Below are 18614 nucleotides of genomic sequence, written 5' to 3' on the forward strand. Positions count from 1 at the left end.
AATACCTCAAAAATATATGAAAGTAAAGTGAACTAGCATGTTGTGTCATCCAACAGAGCTAAGTTCAAAGGCTCGGTAGAGAAAAAAAAAATCGAAAGAAAACAAGGCACAGAAGAAAAGGGGGAAGAAGAGGTACCACCTTAATGCCAATGTAAAGCACTGCAACACAAGAATTCACCTCAAGGAAATGCTCTCACAGAAATCCCCTTCCTAATCTCCTCACAGCCAAAATTTCTACTCTCATCTTTTGCAAACTTTTTTTAACCACCCAAAAATCTCAAAAGAAACTATGTTTATAGGCAGAGAAGAGAGGAGAAGAGAAAGAAGATCACCCCATCAGTCCACGGCACTCGAATCGGGCCAAAGAAGAAAAGGATGCGCTCCCTGCTCACAGAAGGCGAAGCCACCGAAACATCTCGGACCGAGCGGCAAGCCCAGTGGCAGCGAGGAAAGTATCGGGAAGAAAAAAGAGTTTGTCATTCAAGTTCAGAAAACAAGCTTCCCATATTCAAACTACTACGAAAAGTAAAACCACAGCTCGGGGAGACTAGCACGGCTTCGGGAAGGAGGGCTGCAGGCAGAAGGTGTCGGGCAAGGACGGATGAGAAGTCAACTTTCTCTCGTGTGGAGGAGGAAGAGCTTGCTCGGCTCGAGACCGAGAAAGGGAAAGGAAGGGAGGCAGAGCTCGGGTGCGTGAGTTTAGGGATTTGGTGCTTAAAGAGGAAAGGGGGATTTGGTTTTATATAAATTAATATATATATTAAATTATATGCGATTTATTCACGCGCGGCGTCGTAACAAAATGGGTGTCCTCCCTGGGCAAAATCGACGCTCCGGACGTACCGGTGCAGTCCATTTTGTCATCCGGGGTCGCACGGACGACGTCGTCGACAATCGGGTCAAAAAACGCATCAAAATTCAAATTCCACAAAATTTTGACCCGCTATCGATCGTTTTCAAAAGGTTTATTCGAGTCTTCGGCAGGTAACGGTGCAAGTGATGTGAATTGTAGCAATCGGACGCGTCGACTCACCGAATTGCGAAGTTTGTGCGTGCGGGAGTGCGAATTGTGCAGAAGGCCACCCTAAGGCTCAAAAGTTTCTATAGGAATTTATTTTGGGTTTCCTCATGTTGAGGTTTCACCCTTCAAAGTGCTAGAAGTCGATACCACACACGCGAAACTCCAAAAGGATACAGAAGTAGGTTCAATTTCTTAAGACGAGGTGGGCCCCATTTCTAAGGCTCTAAGATAGTCAAAGGGAGATCCCTAAGGCTAGAACCTAAACCCTAAGAGGAAGACTAAACCTCACTAAAAATGAGGTCAACAAGTATATAGAGAAAAGTAGCAAACTCCACATTTAGACTCATCCCCTCAGTAAAGACCTTCTCTCCTTTATAAAAACCTATCCAAGCATTATTTAAAACGATAGAAACTAGCTAGCGAGATAAGGGTTAACCCGTATAAATGTGTACAAAAGGCTTTCCTCCCTCTATCTACCCCGTTATCTACCCCGTTATATATCCTCGCTAGCAAGAAACATTTGAGCACGCATATAGGAATGTGTGGTAAAGTCTCAACCTACCTTCCATTGCTTGCCACTTAAAAGTGAGGTCCCTCTTCGTCAGATACGCAAATATAACTTCGTTTAAAGAATGATCACATTTCAAATGGCCATATCTGGTTCACTGAAGGTGCCTTCAATATTTTGAAATGAAGAAAGGTGGTGGCTAGAGCCAACTAATGTTCTCATAATGCTTTGGCAACTCTATGAGCTTCAAATAACTATGTTTATTTATGTTCATTTAGCCAAGAAACATTTGGGGAGCGCGTATAAAGGGATGTGTAGTAAAATCTTAACTTACCTTCCCTTGCTTCCCACTTACTAGTGAGGTCCCTCATTCGTCAGATACACAAATATAGCTCAGCTTATAAGTTGATCACATATTGAATGGCCATATCCATCTCACCGAAGGTGCCTACAACACTTTGAAGTGAAGCAAGGTTGTGGCTAGGGTCAGCTTGTTGTTGTTGGTCTTGAGAATTAAGCGAAATAATTTATTGATATGAAAGGAGTATACTGGTTACATGAATTCTAAAATAAGAAAGACATAACACCCATATCTCCAATATTACAATTAATCAATTCCTAATAGCTATCCGGAGATAAAAGAGCAAAAAAAATAGGAAAGATACAAAATAAGAAATACATAAAATAGGAAATAATCAGGAATGAAATAAATCAATTCGTAATAACTTCTAACACTCCTCCTTATGTAAATCAATTGCTAATAACTTCTATCACTCTCCCTTAAGTTGATACTTGGATGTTAATCATGTTCAACTTTTGAATGTATCAAATAATGGGCGAGGAAGATCCTTTGTGAGTTAGAACTTGAAGTCTTCATCCCCAAGAGCATTTAGGGATAGTTCTAATTGACTGTGGTTGTCTCTGATTGCAGTTTCTACAGTTTATATAAGTAGGCGGAAGACTTCTATAAATAATGTTGCAAGAAAGTTAACACGGAAGTAAACAACCTACAGAAAAAGCTATAGAGAATGGCTGCAGAGAAAAAGAACACCTACAGAAAAAGTTGCAGAGTATGGCCTGCAAAAAAAAATGCATGAAGGAAAAATATGGTCTGCAAAAAAAAAAGAACACCTGCAGGGAAAACTGCAGAATATGGCCTACAGATAAAAAGGAAGAATGGGCTGCAGAAAGTGGATAGAGGAGGTGTTGCAGGAAGAATCTCGGTGCGAGGAAGGAGCTCCAGAGAAGGGCCTGCAGATTAGCTAAAAGGATTCCAATGGAGGAGGGGGTCCATATGAAAGGTATAGATTTGAAAGGCTCCTGCGAAAGACATGGAAGAACAAGCCCAAACTCAGCAAAACTCACAAGTATGCCATTGCAATCAAGCCAATCTATGTTGATTTCTCATTTCATGTGCTTCAAAAGGAAAATTAAGTGCACCCCTACCTGTCTCCAGGATGCATTCATAGAGCCATCTTTGAATGAGAAAACCTCTCTCTCGGATCCCATCTCCATCAAAGCAGTAGCAAAGTTGATCATCTGCAGTTTCATGTCATATAGTGAAAGTCCTCCAACTCCAACTATCAGTGTCGTTGTGATTTTCTAATCGTTGCCCACTTCAGTGGCCTCCCTAACGCCATAAAAGCCAAATTCGCCTATTTCGCTCCCCCTGAATCCTCTTCAAAATTTTGGCCTACACGAACCGTATGCAATAATGGGCGAGGAAGATCCTTTGTGAGGTAGAACTTGAAGTCTTCACCCCCAAGAGCATTTAGGGATAGTTATAGTTGACTGTGGTTGTCTTTGATTGAAATTTCTACAATTTCTAGGGTAGTCGAAAGGCTTCTATAAGTAATGTTGCATGAAAGTTAGCAGGGAAGTAAACAATCTACAAGAAATGCTATAGAGAATGGTTGCAGAGAAAAAGAACACCTACAAGGAAAGTTGCAGAGTATGGCCTGCAGAAAAAAAAGAACACCTACAGGGAAAGCTGCAGAGTATGGCCTGCAGATAAAAAGGAAGAATCGGCTGCAGAAAGTGGATAGAAGAGGTGTTGAAGGAAGAATTTCGGTGCGAGGAAGAAGCTCCAAAGAAGGGCCTGCAGATTAGCTAAAAGGATTCCAACGGAGGAGGGGGTCCATATGGCAGGTATAGATTTGAAAGGCTCCTGCGAAACACATGGAAGAACAAGCCCAAGCTCAGCAAAACTCACAAGTATGCCATTGCAATCAAGCCAATATATGTTGATTTCTCGTTTCATGTGCTTCAAAAGGAAAATTGAGTGCACCCCTACCTGTCTCCAGGATGCATTCATAGAGCCATCTTTGAATGAGAAAACCTCTCTCTCGGATCCCATCTCCATCAAAGCAGTAGCAAAGTTGATCATCTGCAGTTTCATGTCATATAGTGAAAGTCCTCCAACTCCAACTATCAGTGTCGTTGTGATTTTCTAATCGTTGCCCACTTCAGTGGCCTCCCTAACGCCATAAAAGCCAAATTCGCCTATTTCGCTCCCCCTGAATCCTCTTCAAAATTTTGGCCTACACGAACCGTATGCAATAATGGGCGAGGAAGATCCTTTGTGAGGTAGAACTTGAAGTCTTCACCCCCAAGAGCATTTAGGGATAGTTATAGTTGACTGTGGTTGTCTTTGATTGAAATTTCTACAATTTCTAGGGTAGTCGAAAGGCTTCTATAAGTAATGTTGCATGAAAGTTAGCAGGGAAGTAAACAATCTACAAGAAATGCTATAGAGAATGGTTGCAGAGAAAAAGAACACCTACAAGGAAAGTTGCAGAGTATGGCCTGCAGAAAAAAAAGAACACCTACAGGGAAAGCTGCAGAGTATGGCCTGCAGATAAAAAGGAAGAATCGGCTGCAGAAAGTGGATAGAAGAGGTGTTGAAGGAAGAATTTCGGTGCGAGGAAGAAGCTCCAAAGAAGAGCCTGCAGATTAGCTAAAAGGATTCCAACGGTCCATATGGCAGGTATAGATTTGAAAGGCTCCTGCGAAACACATGGAAGAACAAGCCCAAGCTCAGCAAAACTCACAAGTATGTCATTGCAATCAAGCCAATCTATGTTGATTTCTCGTTTCATGTGCTTCAAAAGGAAAATTGAGTGCACCCCTACCTATCTCCAGAATGCATTCATAGGGCCATTTTTGAATGAGAAAACCTATGTTTTGGATCCCATCTTCATCAAAGCAGTAGCAAAGCTAGTCATCTGTAGTTCCATGTCATATAGTGAAAGTCCTCCAACTCCAACTATCAGTGTCAGTTGTGGTTTTCTAATCGCCGCCCACATCAGTGGCCTCCCTAACACCATAAAAGCCGAATTCGCATATTTCTGCTCCCCCTAAATCCTCTCAAAAATCTTGGCCGACACAAACCGCATTCCCTCCCCGAACTCTAAATTCAAGAAATCCAACAGTAAATGTCTGTGACTCCCATCAACAATGCTACTGGCAAGAAAGTTATCCCGAGAGGGGGGTGTGTTAACGACAATGAAATAAAACGCCGCAGCTGTGAGAATCTATAGAAGGAAGTCTATCTCAAAAAAAAAAAAAAAAGGAAGCAAGTCTGGATATTGGTTGGTGGAAGAACAAACTACACATAGGCTCACAGAGCGGAGCAACAATGTTCGCTTTAGTGAGGAGTTCTTTTCCACATAACCCATCTAAAGAAAAAGAAACACGGAGGAGAAAGGAGAAAGAGGGCCATGGGATGAACTTTGCTCTCTTGCCACTGCTTATTCCATTCCAAACGAGGCGACAAAAAGGGTAATCTGCCATTATGACAAGCAAAGTAAAAAAGCTCCGCTGAGTGTGAGAAGCTTGAAGAGACAAGAGAATCTATAAGAGCGCGACAGTAGATAAAGGGATCACATAGCGAGTTCTGTGATTGTAGGATTTTGCGGGAGTAGAATATATGCAAATGAATGAATTTGGTAGAGAGACACCTGCAAGAAACCGAACTACCGCATGTAGAATTCCAGAGAAATAGGAAGCATGAAATACGGACGGGAAGGGCCTGCAGGCTGGATGGAGACTACAGAGAGGATTTTGATGCTAAAATGATCTAGGGTTTGCTCCTTGGCTCTGACGACAGGAGGCGTTGCTTATGTTCAAAAAGGCTCATCTTCTACTCCGGTGTTGCTCTCGAAGTAGGAGTGGAGAGAGGTTTTTTTTTCCCTCCTTTTGTTTTTAGCCGCTCATGTAGGGAATAGGAAGTTTCCAGCAATAGGAGATCTTCTCCTCCGCCGAAGACTATAAGGTTTGTTTCAAGGCTCTGATACTATATATGTTTTGAGAATAATACAAAATAATTTATTGATATGAAAGGAAGTATAAATACAGATCACATGAATTCTAAAATAGGGAAGTCATATCTCCAAAATTATAATTAATCAATTCTTACTAACACCAAGATATATAAAAAGGACAGAAGAGAAAGCAATCAGGAAAAGAAATAAATCAATTCCTAATAACTTCTGTCATGATGCTGAGCTTCAAACAACTATACTCATCCCATATTTATACTAGAAAGTAGTTATCATGTCTAAATACATGCTAAATTAACTATAATAAGAATTTATGCTATTTATTATCATAACATTTTTACATTGTAAAGGATTTTGTCCATTATTCACATTGTTTTGCCCCTATATAAGCAAATATATTATTTTGCTAAAAGATTTTCTCTCCACCCCAACAAAACAATTAAAAAAAAATATTCATCATTGAGCAAAGAGTCCACACATCTTCAATTTCCTTTATGGTTGTAGGGTTTACCAATGGGCTTACCTCTAATGTAAAATAAAGTTTGAATGGAGGATAAAGAATATCTTACTCAAAACCCCAAGAACCAATCCTTAGGCACTGTCTCTAACTAAATGAAAGCTGACTTTTATCCTAGGTAGCTTAACCTCGTATTAAAGAGTAAATAAGGCTAGTTTTTTTTCAAAACCGAACCACTCCATGTTAAAATAGACATTCATAAGGATCACCAAAAGGTTATGGCCCACAAAGCTGATCAATCTTTGTCCACAATATGTGATGTGGGACCCCTTGTCTAAATTAGGCAATAAAAAACAAACTTATCAAAGCCTATAAATCGGTTCAACCAATCAACAACCACAATCTAGTTTCCTGCTTAAACCTACGATTCCTATAACCATCAATTTATATTATTTAGCACTCCATGTTAAAACAGGCATTCATAAGGATCACCAAAAGGTTATAGCCCACAAAGTTGATCAATCTTTGTCCACAATATGTGATGTGGACCCCCTTGTCTAAATTAGACAATAAAATACAAACTTATCAAAGCCTATAAATCAATTCAACCAATCAACAACCACAATGTAGTTCCAGCTTAAACCTATGATACCTATTACCATCAATTTAGATCATTTAGCATGTGACACGTCCTACAAACAAATCGTTTAATTTACAACTATTAATTCATGCTAAATGAAAATTCTTTCATTAAGTCAAAGATTTAAACAAACCAAGAAAGTCATGAAATTGTCATATTGAAATTTTTTAAGTTTACAGTTATAACATTGCAAGAAGTTTTAAATTTCAATAAAACCCTTGAAAGAAATATAAACATTTATAAAAATACTTGAATTAAAATGCAATTTAACCATAATTGGGTTGCAAAAACATCCATTAAACTCTATAAATTATTTTTTAAAAAATCTTGGGAAATTACGTAAACATTGGCCATGTACAACAAATAAGCTTGATGTTCAAAAATATATTTTTATTGATGTTAAAACATAAAAATAAAAAACTTAAATTAAGTTAAGCATTAATTATACAAAAATTCTGGAAAATTACATAAGATCAAAGTAATGATTCAAACTTTAACCTATGGCCATCTCTAGTTACTCAATTGTGATGTCAAGCAAAATGAGTGAACTGTTTAAATCAATAGCTTGCTCCAAAAAATGTGCCAAGACATTATCTCATCTCAAAAGAAGCTCAAAGAATACAGAAGCATAATCGATAGTCTAGGAGTCCATAAGTAGTTATCAATAAACATATTCATAACAGTGCATCAAAATTCATGTTGAGGTGTCAAAGATATTACAATCCCCCTCAGAATTCTATGAATCTATATGCCAATAATTACAAGACCTCTTGACTAAGATATCCATAATGCTTTTAAGGGAAGTGCTTCAAATCAAATGAGGTAACATGTTCCTCAGATCCCATTCTCAAACTAACATAACATAGAACCAAAAAATTATATGAAAATGCCAAGAACTCAGTTGATCTAAGGGTCCTCATTGAATCATGACATTAAAGTTCTTACTAAACAAAACCATATCTTGTGTTGTTGTTCATGCACCATGCACGCTAAAGAAAAATATTTATGCTCGAATGCCACACAAAGGCATATATATCTGCAAAGATATTTGCACTAAGCAATTAGTACGTCCCCAAGAAGATACATGATTTGCACTAAATTCTATGTCAAGGCATTGGTATATACTACCTATGCTAAGGTCACAAACACATGACTATTATACATGGGTCCCAACCTGACAACCTGAAGCCAAAGCTTATATTTTCAAAATCCACAAAAATAGCAAAGGCTACACTACAATCAATCTTTGTTTCACCAAGTAATGCAAAACTCACTCGACCAAAGGCCTCAAATATGAACTAGTGGGGTTAAGGTCTTGCCAATCAACTTGGAGTTAGCCCCCCATGTTATATAAAATCCATGAGCCAGCTAAAGCTTGCTCTCCACCATGTCCCTTTAACTCTTAGGATAAGGTAGTCCATGATAGTGCTACAGTTATTAACTCAAAAAAAACACGAGTCATTAATGAGCTAAAGTTGGTAACTTGTCTCGAAGTTGAAGTCTTCAACTACTAGAAACAATTCACCAAATTTTTAGCTCGTCTCTTAGTTGAAATTGCCAAAAAGAAACGATATACTTGTCTCTAAGCTGAAGTCTTCAACTACTAGAACCAATTCACCAAATTTTTAACTTGTCTCTTAGCTGAAATTGCCAAAAAGAAATGATATACTTGCCTATCGAACTCGACAACTAAGGTTGGTAAGTCATTAAAGTAGACATGGGTCCCCACCTGACAGCTTGAAGCCAAAGCTTATATTGTCAAAATCCACAAAAATACCAAAGGCTACACCACAGTCAATCTTTGCTTCACCAAGTGATGCATAACTCACTCGACCTAATGCCTCAAATATAGACCAGTGGGGTTAAGGTCTTGGCAATCAACTTGGAGTTAGCCCCCCATGTTATATAAAATCCATGAGCCGCTAAAGCTTGCTCACCACCATGTCCCTTTAACTTTTAGGATGAGGTAATCATGATTGTGCTACAGTTATTAAATCAAACAAACACAAGTCATTAACAAGCTCAATGGCCCAATGCTTACGATCACAAGTTCACTGAACTAATGTTTATAGTTACATTATAATGCTCTCCAACTTAAATTCATATTGTTACAACTAAGCATATACCGATTGTTGTCAAGTCGACTTGTTAACATGAACTGGGAACAATAAGTCTTCAACTACTATAACCAATTTCCCAAATTTTTAACTCGTCTCTAAGCTGAAGTTACCAAAAAGTAACGATATACTTGCCTATCGAACTCAACAACTAAGGTTGGTAACTAATTAATGTAGTCTAAAACTACTTGCCAAGTAAAATTGAACTTTCAAGAGAATTATGGCAAAATTCTTCCTCAAGGATAACATCCTCAACTTGAGACTTATCCAGAGTTATCAAAATACAAGAATACTTTTTACAAGTGTTATTAAGTCTTGATATGTAATTTTAATGCCTAAATGTATTCAATCATTTATGTACCAATGAACCTTAACTGAAACCTATTAATAGAAGGCCAGACAATGATCCTAATATATTATTACACATTCTAATTGGCTTATGTCACATCAACTCATGCTTTTCAATAAAAATTTAATAAAATCATCAAATCTTCTCTCTCTTATTTCTCTCTCGAGCTCAAATTATGCTTGCTAGTACAGTCTTAGTGTCACATACGAAAAAAATTAAATCAAACACTAAGTCTTCATAACAACCAAGAAATTTTAGTTTGTAATCCCTACAAAAACTGAGTAATGGACCATAAAACCTTGAAAGGATTAACGTTCTTTACCTGCTTATTCACTAGCAGTAGCAAACTCCTAGCAAGTCTTCTCAAGATTAAGTCTGCTGACCTCCTCAATCAAGATTGCTCCGCAAAAGGGAGAGAACTAACTATGAGAAATTTAGCTTATAGCAATTCTCAAACCAAATAACTAAATAAATCCAATATCAAAAGAAATATGGTTAAAAACAAATCCAATCTCCGATGTGAAAATCTTAAGTTCTCATGCATGAAGAACTTTTCCTAAACAACAATCAGACTAAAACAATTACAGTGTACTCTAAAAATTCTACTCAGCTCGATTGATATTTGAGTGATATTGGGTAAATTTTTTAGAAGTTGTATTGAATATTTAGATAAGACATTAGAGTAAAAATTTCATCACCCAGAGAGCATTGTGACCTAATTTGAGGTTCACATAAACATAAGCCCCTATAATAAATCATCCCTCTCGATCACAAGAAAAAATCTTTTAATAAACGTGGTTTACAGGCTCTATTATTAAGAGAATACTTGTTTTTACTGCAAGCTAAGGATTGAATTGACTTGGATGACTCCAAAAATTTTTTACTTAAGATAATTTAAAAACTTAAATCTTGGAATTCTTGATGAAGAACAATAATGACTTCATCAAAAGCAAGGTTTCGTTGATTCTCAAAAAATTTAATTTCAGCTAACACTTCATTTTCTTCTACAGCAACTGCCTTCATGAGAATGAGTTGAACTTTAAACTCGGCCATTTTTATTTAGCACAACTTTGTCATAAAGTAAGAGACAACAAAAATAAGCTCACCCATCAGCTCTTAAACCATTTTTATAAAAATGGCAACTTCACTAATTCTCTTGATAAGTGAGATGTAGAGCTAAGAGCCTCATGTGTAACTTTCTCAAAAAACTAATTTGGGAGTCTTTCATTATAAATAGCATACTAGACCATCTTCTTCAAACATCAAGACCGTTGTTAATTAGAGGAGTACTAGGTTTGTTTTCGCAATGACTTCCATAATCCTTTTTGAAAGCCTTGGTGAAGTAACATATCTAATATCACTTGCCTTAACAAAGCTATGTAAGGACGTGTGTGTGAGCGCGTCTGCGCTCACACGTGTGGGACAAAATTCGACAAGGCTAGGTTAATTTCACTCCAAAGAAAAGAAGTGCAAAAGTAATGATATTGTGATTTAAGGAAAATAATAATAATAATTATTATTATATTATTATTATTATTATTATTATTCTTTCGCAACTACATTGTAAAGATACAAGAGAAAAAGAGTTAAATGTGGATCAAAACTTTCTCATGATTCAACAGCATGGACTAGCCCAAATCAATATTAATTCATGAAGTGAGCATAGATTCCCACGGACTGATATGAACTCACCCTAACTAGCGGGATGTCATGGTAAACTAGTCTTTTTGTGATGAACTCGTAGGATTCTAACGGATTATTTGGGCTTATTCATTCAAATTAGACATGTTCGTCAAAGCTAAAAAACTACTTGTCAAACCATGACTACATCAACGAATATCATCGACTTCTTTTACCAAGTTAATCACAAAAATGAGTAATTAATTTTAGTGGAATCAGGCAGTACACCACCTGTATTTTACAACAAGCAATCAATGGGTATTCTTATATATCCTTCTTATGCATGTAACTTAACATATAGTTTTCATATAGCACTTAAACTACAGCCTAACTTATAAATAGGGAACCGTGGGAGAGTTAGAGTTGTACAAGTTCTTGTACTTAATCCCACTATAGTGAAATTCTAAAAATTTTTATTCTAGCCTTCTCTTTCTTTCATTTATTTTCTTTTCTCTTTTGTTGTAACTGGTACAAAGATTTACATAATCCATGAATATTTTTGGATTCAACATATGCATGGAATTCAATAGTACAAAAAATGGAATACCCTTAAAGCACTTATGCAATGAAAAAATGATTATGATGTTTCATTAAAAGTGGGAGAAGGTAAATTGCAAAAAAAAATTTAAAGCTAGTCTATTTAAGCCAGGGTGTAGCTCTGACCAAATTGTGGACCTGATGGTACCACCCACTAGGTACAAAGATAATCTCGTTCTGTTCTTGAGTACAATCCCACCAAATAGCCTGGATAAGAATAACATAAAGTCGTGTTTAGAAAAGAACAATAACAAGAAGCTAATCAGATAGCTTAACAGATGTACAATCAGTTACCTTATTAAAACCAGGAAACATCTTTTCAGAGATTTCACCGTAAACATCATAGACTGAATTTTTAAGGTACCTGTAACGACAAAAAGCAAAACTGAATTCATGCTGGCAAGAGGTGAGAGAACACACATACAGAAAACAAATGCATTTGTTTATTGTGCAAACAATTGATTTTTCTGGTTCATATGTCCGATTAAAAAAGTAAGTATGAACTCTGTTAATAAAAACCTAAAAAAAAGAGAAAAAAAAAATAACTAATCTAAATTGATCAAAAGTTTTCCTAAATTGTTGTGGCTTCTGGTACCAATAGCAACCAGATCACACGGTTTGGCTTGTATTACAACAGATAAGTAAAAGATAAAACAAAAACAATATTCATTCCCATAATAGAGGCAAAAAAGCAGGATATCACAACTTTTAAAGGGTATGGATGAGATAACTTGGGCAAACCCAAAAGCAGACGAGTAAGAAAACCCACTTAACTATCACTATCATGATGATAAAACTCAATAAGCAATGTAGAGTTATTAATATCAATAGAACTTAGTCTTCATTCAATTTTCATGCAAAATTACCTATCAAAGATAAGGTGACACTGTGAAGGTGGTAAGAAAAGCCACAGTTTTGTGCCACATACGTTAGCAGACCAGCTATATGACATGAAAACATCAGCATGAAGTGGGGTCCAAGTACCTAAAGAAGCAAGAAAACTGTTAATAATAATATATCAACGGATGGTACTAAATAATGGAATTGAAGCTTTAATTTAAAGTGGTAGAAAGTAAGATGATGAAAAAATTATTTTAATAAATAGCTGACAGTAATAAAAGCCATAAAAATGGATGTGCATCCAATAAACCTTTAACTCCCATGTAAACAAAGCGGTAATCGGCACAATTTATTTCATTTTTGTCCCGAGTAATATCTGAATCACGATGCAAGCAGTGACTATCAAGGTAAAGATTGAGCCAATCATCAGCAAAAAGAGATGGAGTTGTGTAGGCCACATAATTAGGATACTCCTGAAATTAATCACAAAAGAGTGATAATAAGGCAGCAAGTAGAAAAAGGCAAAAATAAGCTATTCATATTACATCTTATTCAAAAGTAACATTTATGAACGCAAATTTTTTTTAGGTAATTCACAAATAGTGAAATTTGAGCGTGAGGTAACCAAAGATAAAGAGCCAAACAGTTAATTTCTTTTAGGATAGTTTAGGTGTCACAAATTCAATGTAGGCGAGATTCAATCTCTGAAGCTTGCAACAATTTCCAAAGCTTTTATCTATTAGTTTTAATAATGGAAAGCGAAGGAGAAAGCTCTGAGAAAATATTATAAAAATAAAACATGAAAAATTCTTAAGGGAAAGTTGGGAGGAAGTGCAACAGCATGGCAGCAACAATAAGTAAAGGAAACCATCTAGACGGTAAGCAAAGTGTTCCAGAAAAGAGAAGTAAACGCATGCCCAGTTCATGAGCATGGATATTTTTCCATGGTAACAAATATGAAGTTCCAAAGCTATTTCAAATGTTTATTAAGACAGCATCTTTATTCAACAACTTAAATATTCGTTGAACCTACAACAACAAATTAAGAGTCTCACTTTTATCTTAAAAAGAGAAAGGGCCCAGACAGATGAACGTGAATTTGACATAAACACTGAAATATCTCAAAGAGCGTTTGCATATATCAAAACTCACTATACTCAGTTTGAAAAAGACAAACGGAGCTTGCAACTATTTATCATTTCAGTAATTACAACCGAAATAGTAAGCAATTAAACCCTATACGCGAGTAAAACAGAGGCAACTTGCAACCTACTTTGACAAAATGCCAATCCTTAAGGTACAACAAAGATTCAGTGGCTCCATTGCTGCTAGCAATTTTATTATGGTCAATAGAAGAAATACCAAGCCAATAGTCAACGTACTCAGAGACGGACATCTCAACCCTCTTCTGATCTGTGAAATCTCTTTTACGACAATCTGCCACCTGAAGGAAAGTGGAATAAAATTCATGCAAAAGCAGTGAGAGGAGAATTTGAGGGCCAAAAACAGAAATCTAGCAAAATTCATAAAACAAACAACATAATTACGGGTCAAAAGAGAAGAAGGCAAAACTCCATATATGCATCTAAAATGCTGCCAAAATCCAGCTGGAAGCACACAAATATCAAAAGGAAACTATAGAAAAGCTTTAATTATGAGAGAAAAATGCAGTTCATAAATTCAACAAAAACATCAAATGTCCCACACATACTGATGATAAATTAGGTAGACATGAATAACAAATTGATATATGGCACATTGTGCCAGTTGAACAAGAAGATAATACAAAATATCTAAAACATGCCACAAAGGCAGTAGATTACTCTAATTGGATATGTGAAAGAAGATTCCAGCTACAACTTTTAGAACACTGAAAGTAAGAAAATTGCTAAGCATAGAAATGTTATCTACAATAATGTACACCAAACAAAAATAAGAAAATGACAAAAAATATCCAAAGCATGCAACAAGGGCAAATAGATTACTCTAATTGGATATGGGAGAGATGAGCCCGGCAACAATTTTTAGTACACTGAAAGTAAAAAAATTGCTAGGCATAGCAATATTATCTACAATAAATCCACACTATAAAAAAATAGATCAAGGAATGCAGCCAAGGTAAACATACACAACAGAGTATATTGAACTAGAGGAGTTCTCTGTAATGGAGAGACGAGATGCATCACATGAAATTCAAGAAAAACCTTAATCTAGTACACCTGTGACTCAAGTCAAAAGATCACAAAGAACTTGCAAGCCAACTAATCAATAGTCTTCCTCAATTTGTTATATTTTAATTATAGATGCAATCATGCAAGAGAGAACTCGAGTGCTATGAAAACCCCTACTGGTAAAAGAATACATTAAATGTGACTTTCCAAAGAGGATATGGGCTCTTTTCATATGAAAAACAACTGGATATTGATCAAATTCCCCAACGGCAATAAGAAATTACAAAACAAAAGGATATACAAAGTAAATGAAGAATAGATAGGAACTCTATGGTACAAGACAGAGCTGGTTGTAAAAGAGTTTTAGCAAAAAAAAAGGACAAATATTTTACACAGGTTCAAATTCTATAGATGCAATACCAACAACTGTTGATAACTTAAACGACTATGAAAAGTGCATTATTTTGTTATCATGTTAGATGACATGTGAATAGATTATCAAAGTTTATCTTCATAGAATGTTCTTTATATAAAGTCATTTTATGATCTACCAAGATTGTTTAGTGTTCTTCATATTGTCGTGTATCATACACATACATGTAATGCAACATTTACTCATAATTTCATAATGTTATTATCACTTTTTAATTCATTTCTATGATTTTCAAATATCACGCAACTACTATGATTATGTATCCTACTTTATTCTAAAGTTATTTGTAACTTAAAGCTTTTATTTAATTTTTAAAGGGGCTCCATATCCTTTATGAGTTATAATGGACCTATTGAATGAGAGCTACTCGTTGAAGCAAACTTGTCATTCATGATATCTTAAGACAAAATGACATAGAAGTTACATCTCTGGAGTAAGATGACACACCACTGTAACAAAAATACCTAAGTATTTTTTCTAAAGTTATTATTGTCATGACATAATAATTCACTAAGAATTTAGCTAAAAAAAAATTTATTTATGGGGCCAAGCAAACATGTGCAGGGGAAATTACTTGGGGGCCATTTGGGATCGCTTTTGTATTTGATTTTCTATTTTTTGCTATTATTTTATTTTGTTTATGTTTTGATTTGAAACAAAACAAGTTTGGTGCATTTGATTAAGATATGATAGTTTTTTAAAACAATAAAAACACCTTAATGTTGTTTTGAGTGTTTTCAAAAATATATTTATTTGTTTTAGAAATAAAAAACAAAAATATGTGAAAAGCGTATCAAACAAACATGTTATTAAAACAACGAGAAAAAACAAAAAAAAAACAAATATATGTGAAAAGCGTACCAAACAAACATGTTATTAAAACAACGAGAAAAAAAAACAAAATTGATCCCAAATAAGCCTTTAGGATTTTAACAAAATTCATCTAATTTAGAAGGACAGATCTAAAAGGAAGGGGCTCTGAAAGTGAGCTAAAAAATGATTTAATTTTTATTTGAAGATAAAATATAAAAGAATAAGTTCAATTGTTTTGGTTGAATGATGAAACTTAGAATTAGTGCTAGTTTGGAGTCATCTACTTGATTGGCTTTGAAGCTAGGGAATGAAAGGGTCACTAGCATAAATGGGCTAAATTAATAGGCCTAAGCTTAGAAAACATTTATTTGATTGAAGACTAAGCAAATATAGGTGATGGTGTGAATCTATAGTTTTGAGGCTAAGGAACAAAAAATGCACCAATAGCTTCAAGGCTAAAAATAGGTAAATTTAACCTATGCCTTAGAGGTTAAGAATTAAGGAAATTAACATATAGCTTTGAGGTAATAGGTTATGAAATTATCCATGACTTCTGTGTTTATAAAAATATAAATATTTGCTTAATTGGATTTAGCAAAAAAACTTACATTTTATAAGGTTAGTCTATGATTTTAGCACTTAAGACTATAAGGTGGACTTAAAAACTTTTGGATTCAAAAGCACAAAAATTATTTGTTAACAAAGGCAAATAAGCAGAGCAAACGTAAATTGAGCCCTAGAAAAGGTTATGATTAATTGTTATTTTGGTTACATATAAGCCAAATAGATTTCAAATTTGGTCCCAAGGGACTTAAAGCTCTCTTGAACTCATTAAGAGTAATGGTAACCCTTATATTGAGTTAGATGAAGGGCCAAGCACAGAGAACTGAATTAAGATAAGATTAAATTGAATTTGGCCCAAGTTAATGTATGAAAACCTAGGGTTTATCTGAGGATCACAATAGTTTCAAATGGATTCAACATGACATTTCACAGAGAACTGAAAAAATTCCTAAAGTCTTAAGAGACTCCAAAAACAAGACTCAATTAAGATTGGGAATCACAAGGGATTGAACCTATTTTCGAGAACAATTTAAATTTCAAATTATTAGGAATTTTCTCATCGTTTTTTAATGAGTAGATTCTAGATTACTTTGTCTTTAATCTACTAATTTTTGTAAACTCGTACATTCAAGCATGAATCTTTCACAATTCCTCAGTTCATATGAATATTTGGCACACAAGTCTATAGATCCAAGTCCAAGTAATTTTAAGTCAAAGTATTATATTGCTTAATTGAAAAATAACTGAAATAAATAAATTTTAAGATTCAGAAGCAAAATACGCTTATGCCATAAAAAAAAATTATGCAAACATTCATTGAAACAATAAGACCATCATTCATTGCTTTTACCGGCATGGGTAGGTGACAACGCTAACCACCAGAACGCTAGAGAATCGAGACAAATTGACAAGCCACTCAGAACAGGAGCAAAAAAAGGTATTGATTTTCATTTTCAATTTATTTTTAGTTTTTGTCTATATCTGCTTATATGTATGTCATTGTTTGTGATTAATTGTCTTCTTTTTTTTTTTTTTCTTTTATGCTTCAGATTTATCATTTCTTAAGCCCTTTGATGTAAGTTGGCAGAAGAAAATGAGACTTTTGGGTCTTGGCTTGGATCATTCTATAAGCATATCAAAAAGGCTTCTAAAACCCCTTGCGCTGATGAATTTGAACCTCGCTTGCCTCCTTAAAGTTTCTGCCGGTCTTTTGCGTATTTAACCTTCTGTAGAGTAATCCAGTTATCCTTATATCCTCCTAACTCCTGTTCATATCATTTCCCTTTATTACTCAGGCCTATTAAGTCCCCCGCCATCCCTAAGCCACACAGAAGCTTTTCCTCTAAATTATCAGGCTAAGCAAATCACTAGTACACAGCTTACTTTAAAATGAAGGGAACAAAATCGAAACCCAAATGAATAAAATCTTATACTCATACTCGATGGGAAACTACTAAAAGGGCAGTTAAACTAGAAATAGAAAAGACCTGAACTATGGATTTGCCGAAATGGTCAGTGAAGAAGCGGAGATTTGGACGGCCATCGGCGGTGACCCAATCAGTGCAGGCCTGCCATCCATCCATAAGACCGGTAAGCACTACGGGGAGATTCTTCTTCAGATATCGATCGATGAAATCCCTGTAACTAAGCCGCCGCCCGTCCACTCTCTCCACCTTAGATCCAATTTGAATGCCCATCGGTTCTCGCCGTTATCTCAGTTCAAAACACACACACACACACACAGATATATATATATATATATAAGAACTAAAACTCAATCCTCTTAATCAAAATATAATATGATTTCAACCAACATATATATATTATTTAGTTATTTATTTACCTATTTATTTATTTTATGGCTGTCAAAAATAAAGTTAGCCTTTCTCAAGTTAAGAATATTTTTTTTTTAGCTTTATTTATAAATGTATCGAACACAAATAAAAAATTTGTCCATTCATGCTTGTATAGTTGACCTCATGTAGTGAGATTAAGGTTGTGTTTGGGGCAGCTTAGTCACAGCAGTGGTGTTTTAAAAACGTCACCGTCTGTTTGGAAATTGTGTCCCTTCCGCATTTCTGAAAGCGACGTTTTCCATTTACATTAATCTTCGATCGCGAGTCCTTCCCCGCGATCTGCGTTTCATTTGAGCGAAAGATGCATCTCGCACCTGCCCTTGCTCCCTCTTCCCTAACTCCCGTTCG

The 18614-nt window shown here is 35.5% G+C and overlaps 1 protein-coding gene across 2 annotated transcripts in view; it reads right to left on the minus strand.

The window, feature by feature from the left end:
* LOC110027756 (jmjC domain-containing protein 4) overlaps positions 1 to 18130 on the minus strand; it is a 27045-nt gene extending 8915 nt beyond the window's left edge. For both annotated transcript variants that reach the window (XM_020729304.1, XM_020729303.1), the window contains exons 1-6: positions 17898 to 18130; positions 13703 to 13873; positions 12740 to 12902; positions 12456 to 12573; positions 11884 to 11953; positions 11716 to 11796 (exon numbers count right to left, since the gene is read on the minus strand). In XM_020729304.1, coding sequence (XP_020584963.1) covers positions 11716 to 11796; positions 11884 to 11953; positions 12456 to 12573; positions 12740 to 12902; positions 13703 to 13873; positions 17898 to 18107 — 813 coding nt within the window. In that variant the 5' untranslated portion in view covers positions 18108 to 18130. The remainder of the gene's footprint in view (positions 1 to 11715; positions 11797 to 11883; positions 11954 to 12455; positions 12574 to 12739; positions 12903 to 13702; positions 13874 to 17897) is intronic.
* Between the last annotated feature and the right edge of the window lie 484 nt (positions 18131 to 18614).

Source organism: Phalaenopsis equestris, unplaced genomic scaffold (assembly GCF_001263595.1).
Source record: "Phalaenopsis equestris unplaced genomic scaffold, ASM126359v1 Scaffold000440, whole genome shotgun sequence".
NCBI lineage: Eukaryota > Viridiplantae > Streptophyta > Magnoliopsida > Asparagales > Orchidaceae > Phalaenopsis > Phalaenopsis equestris.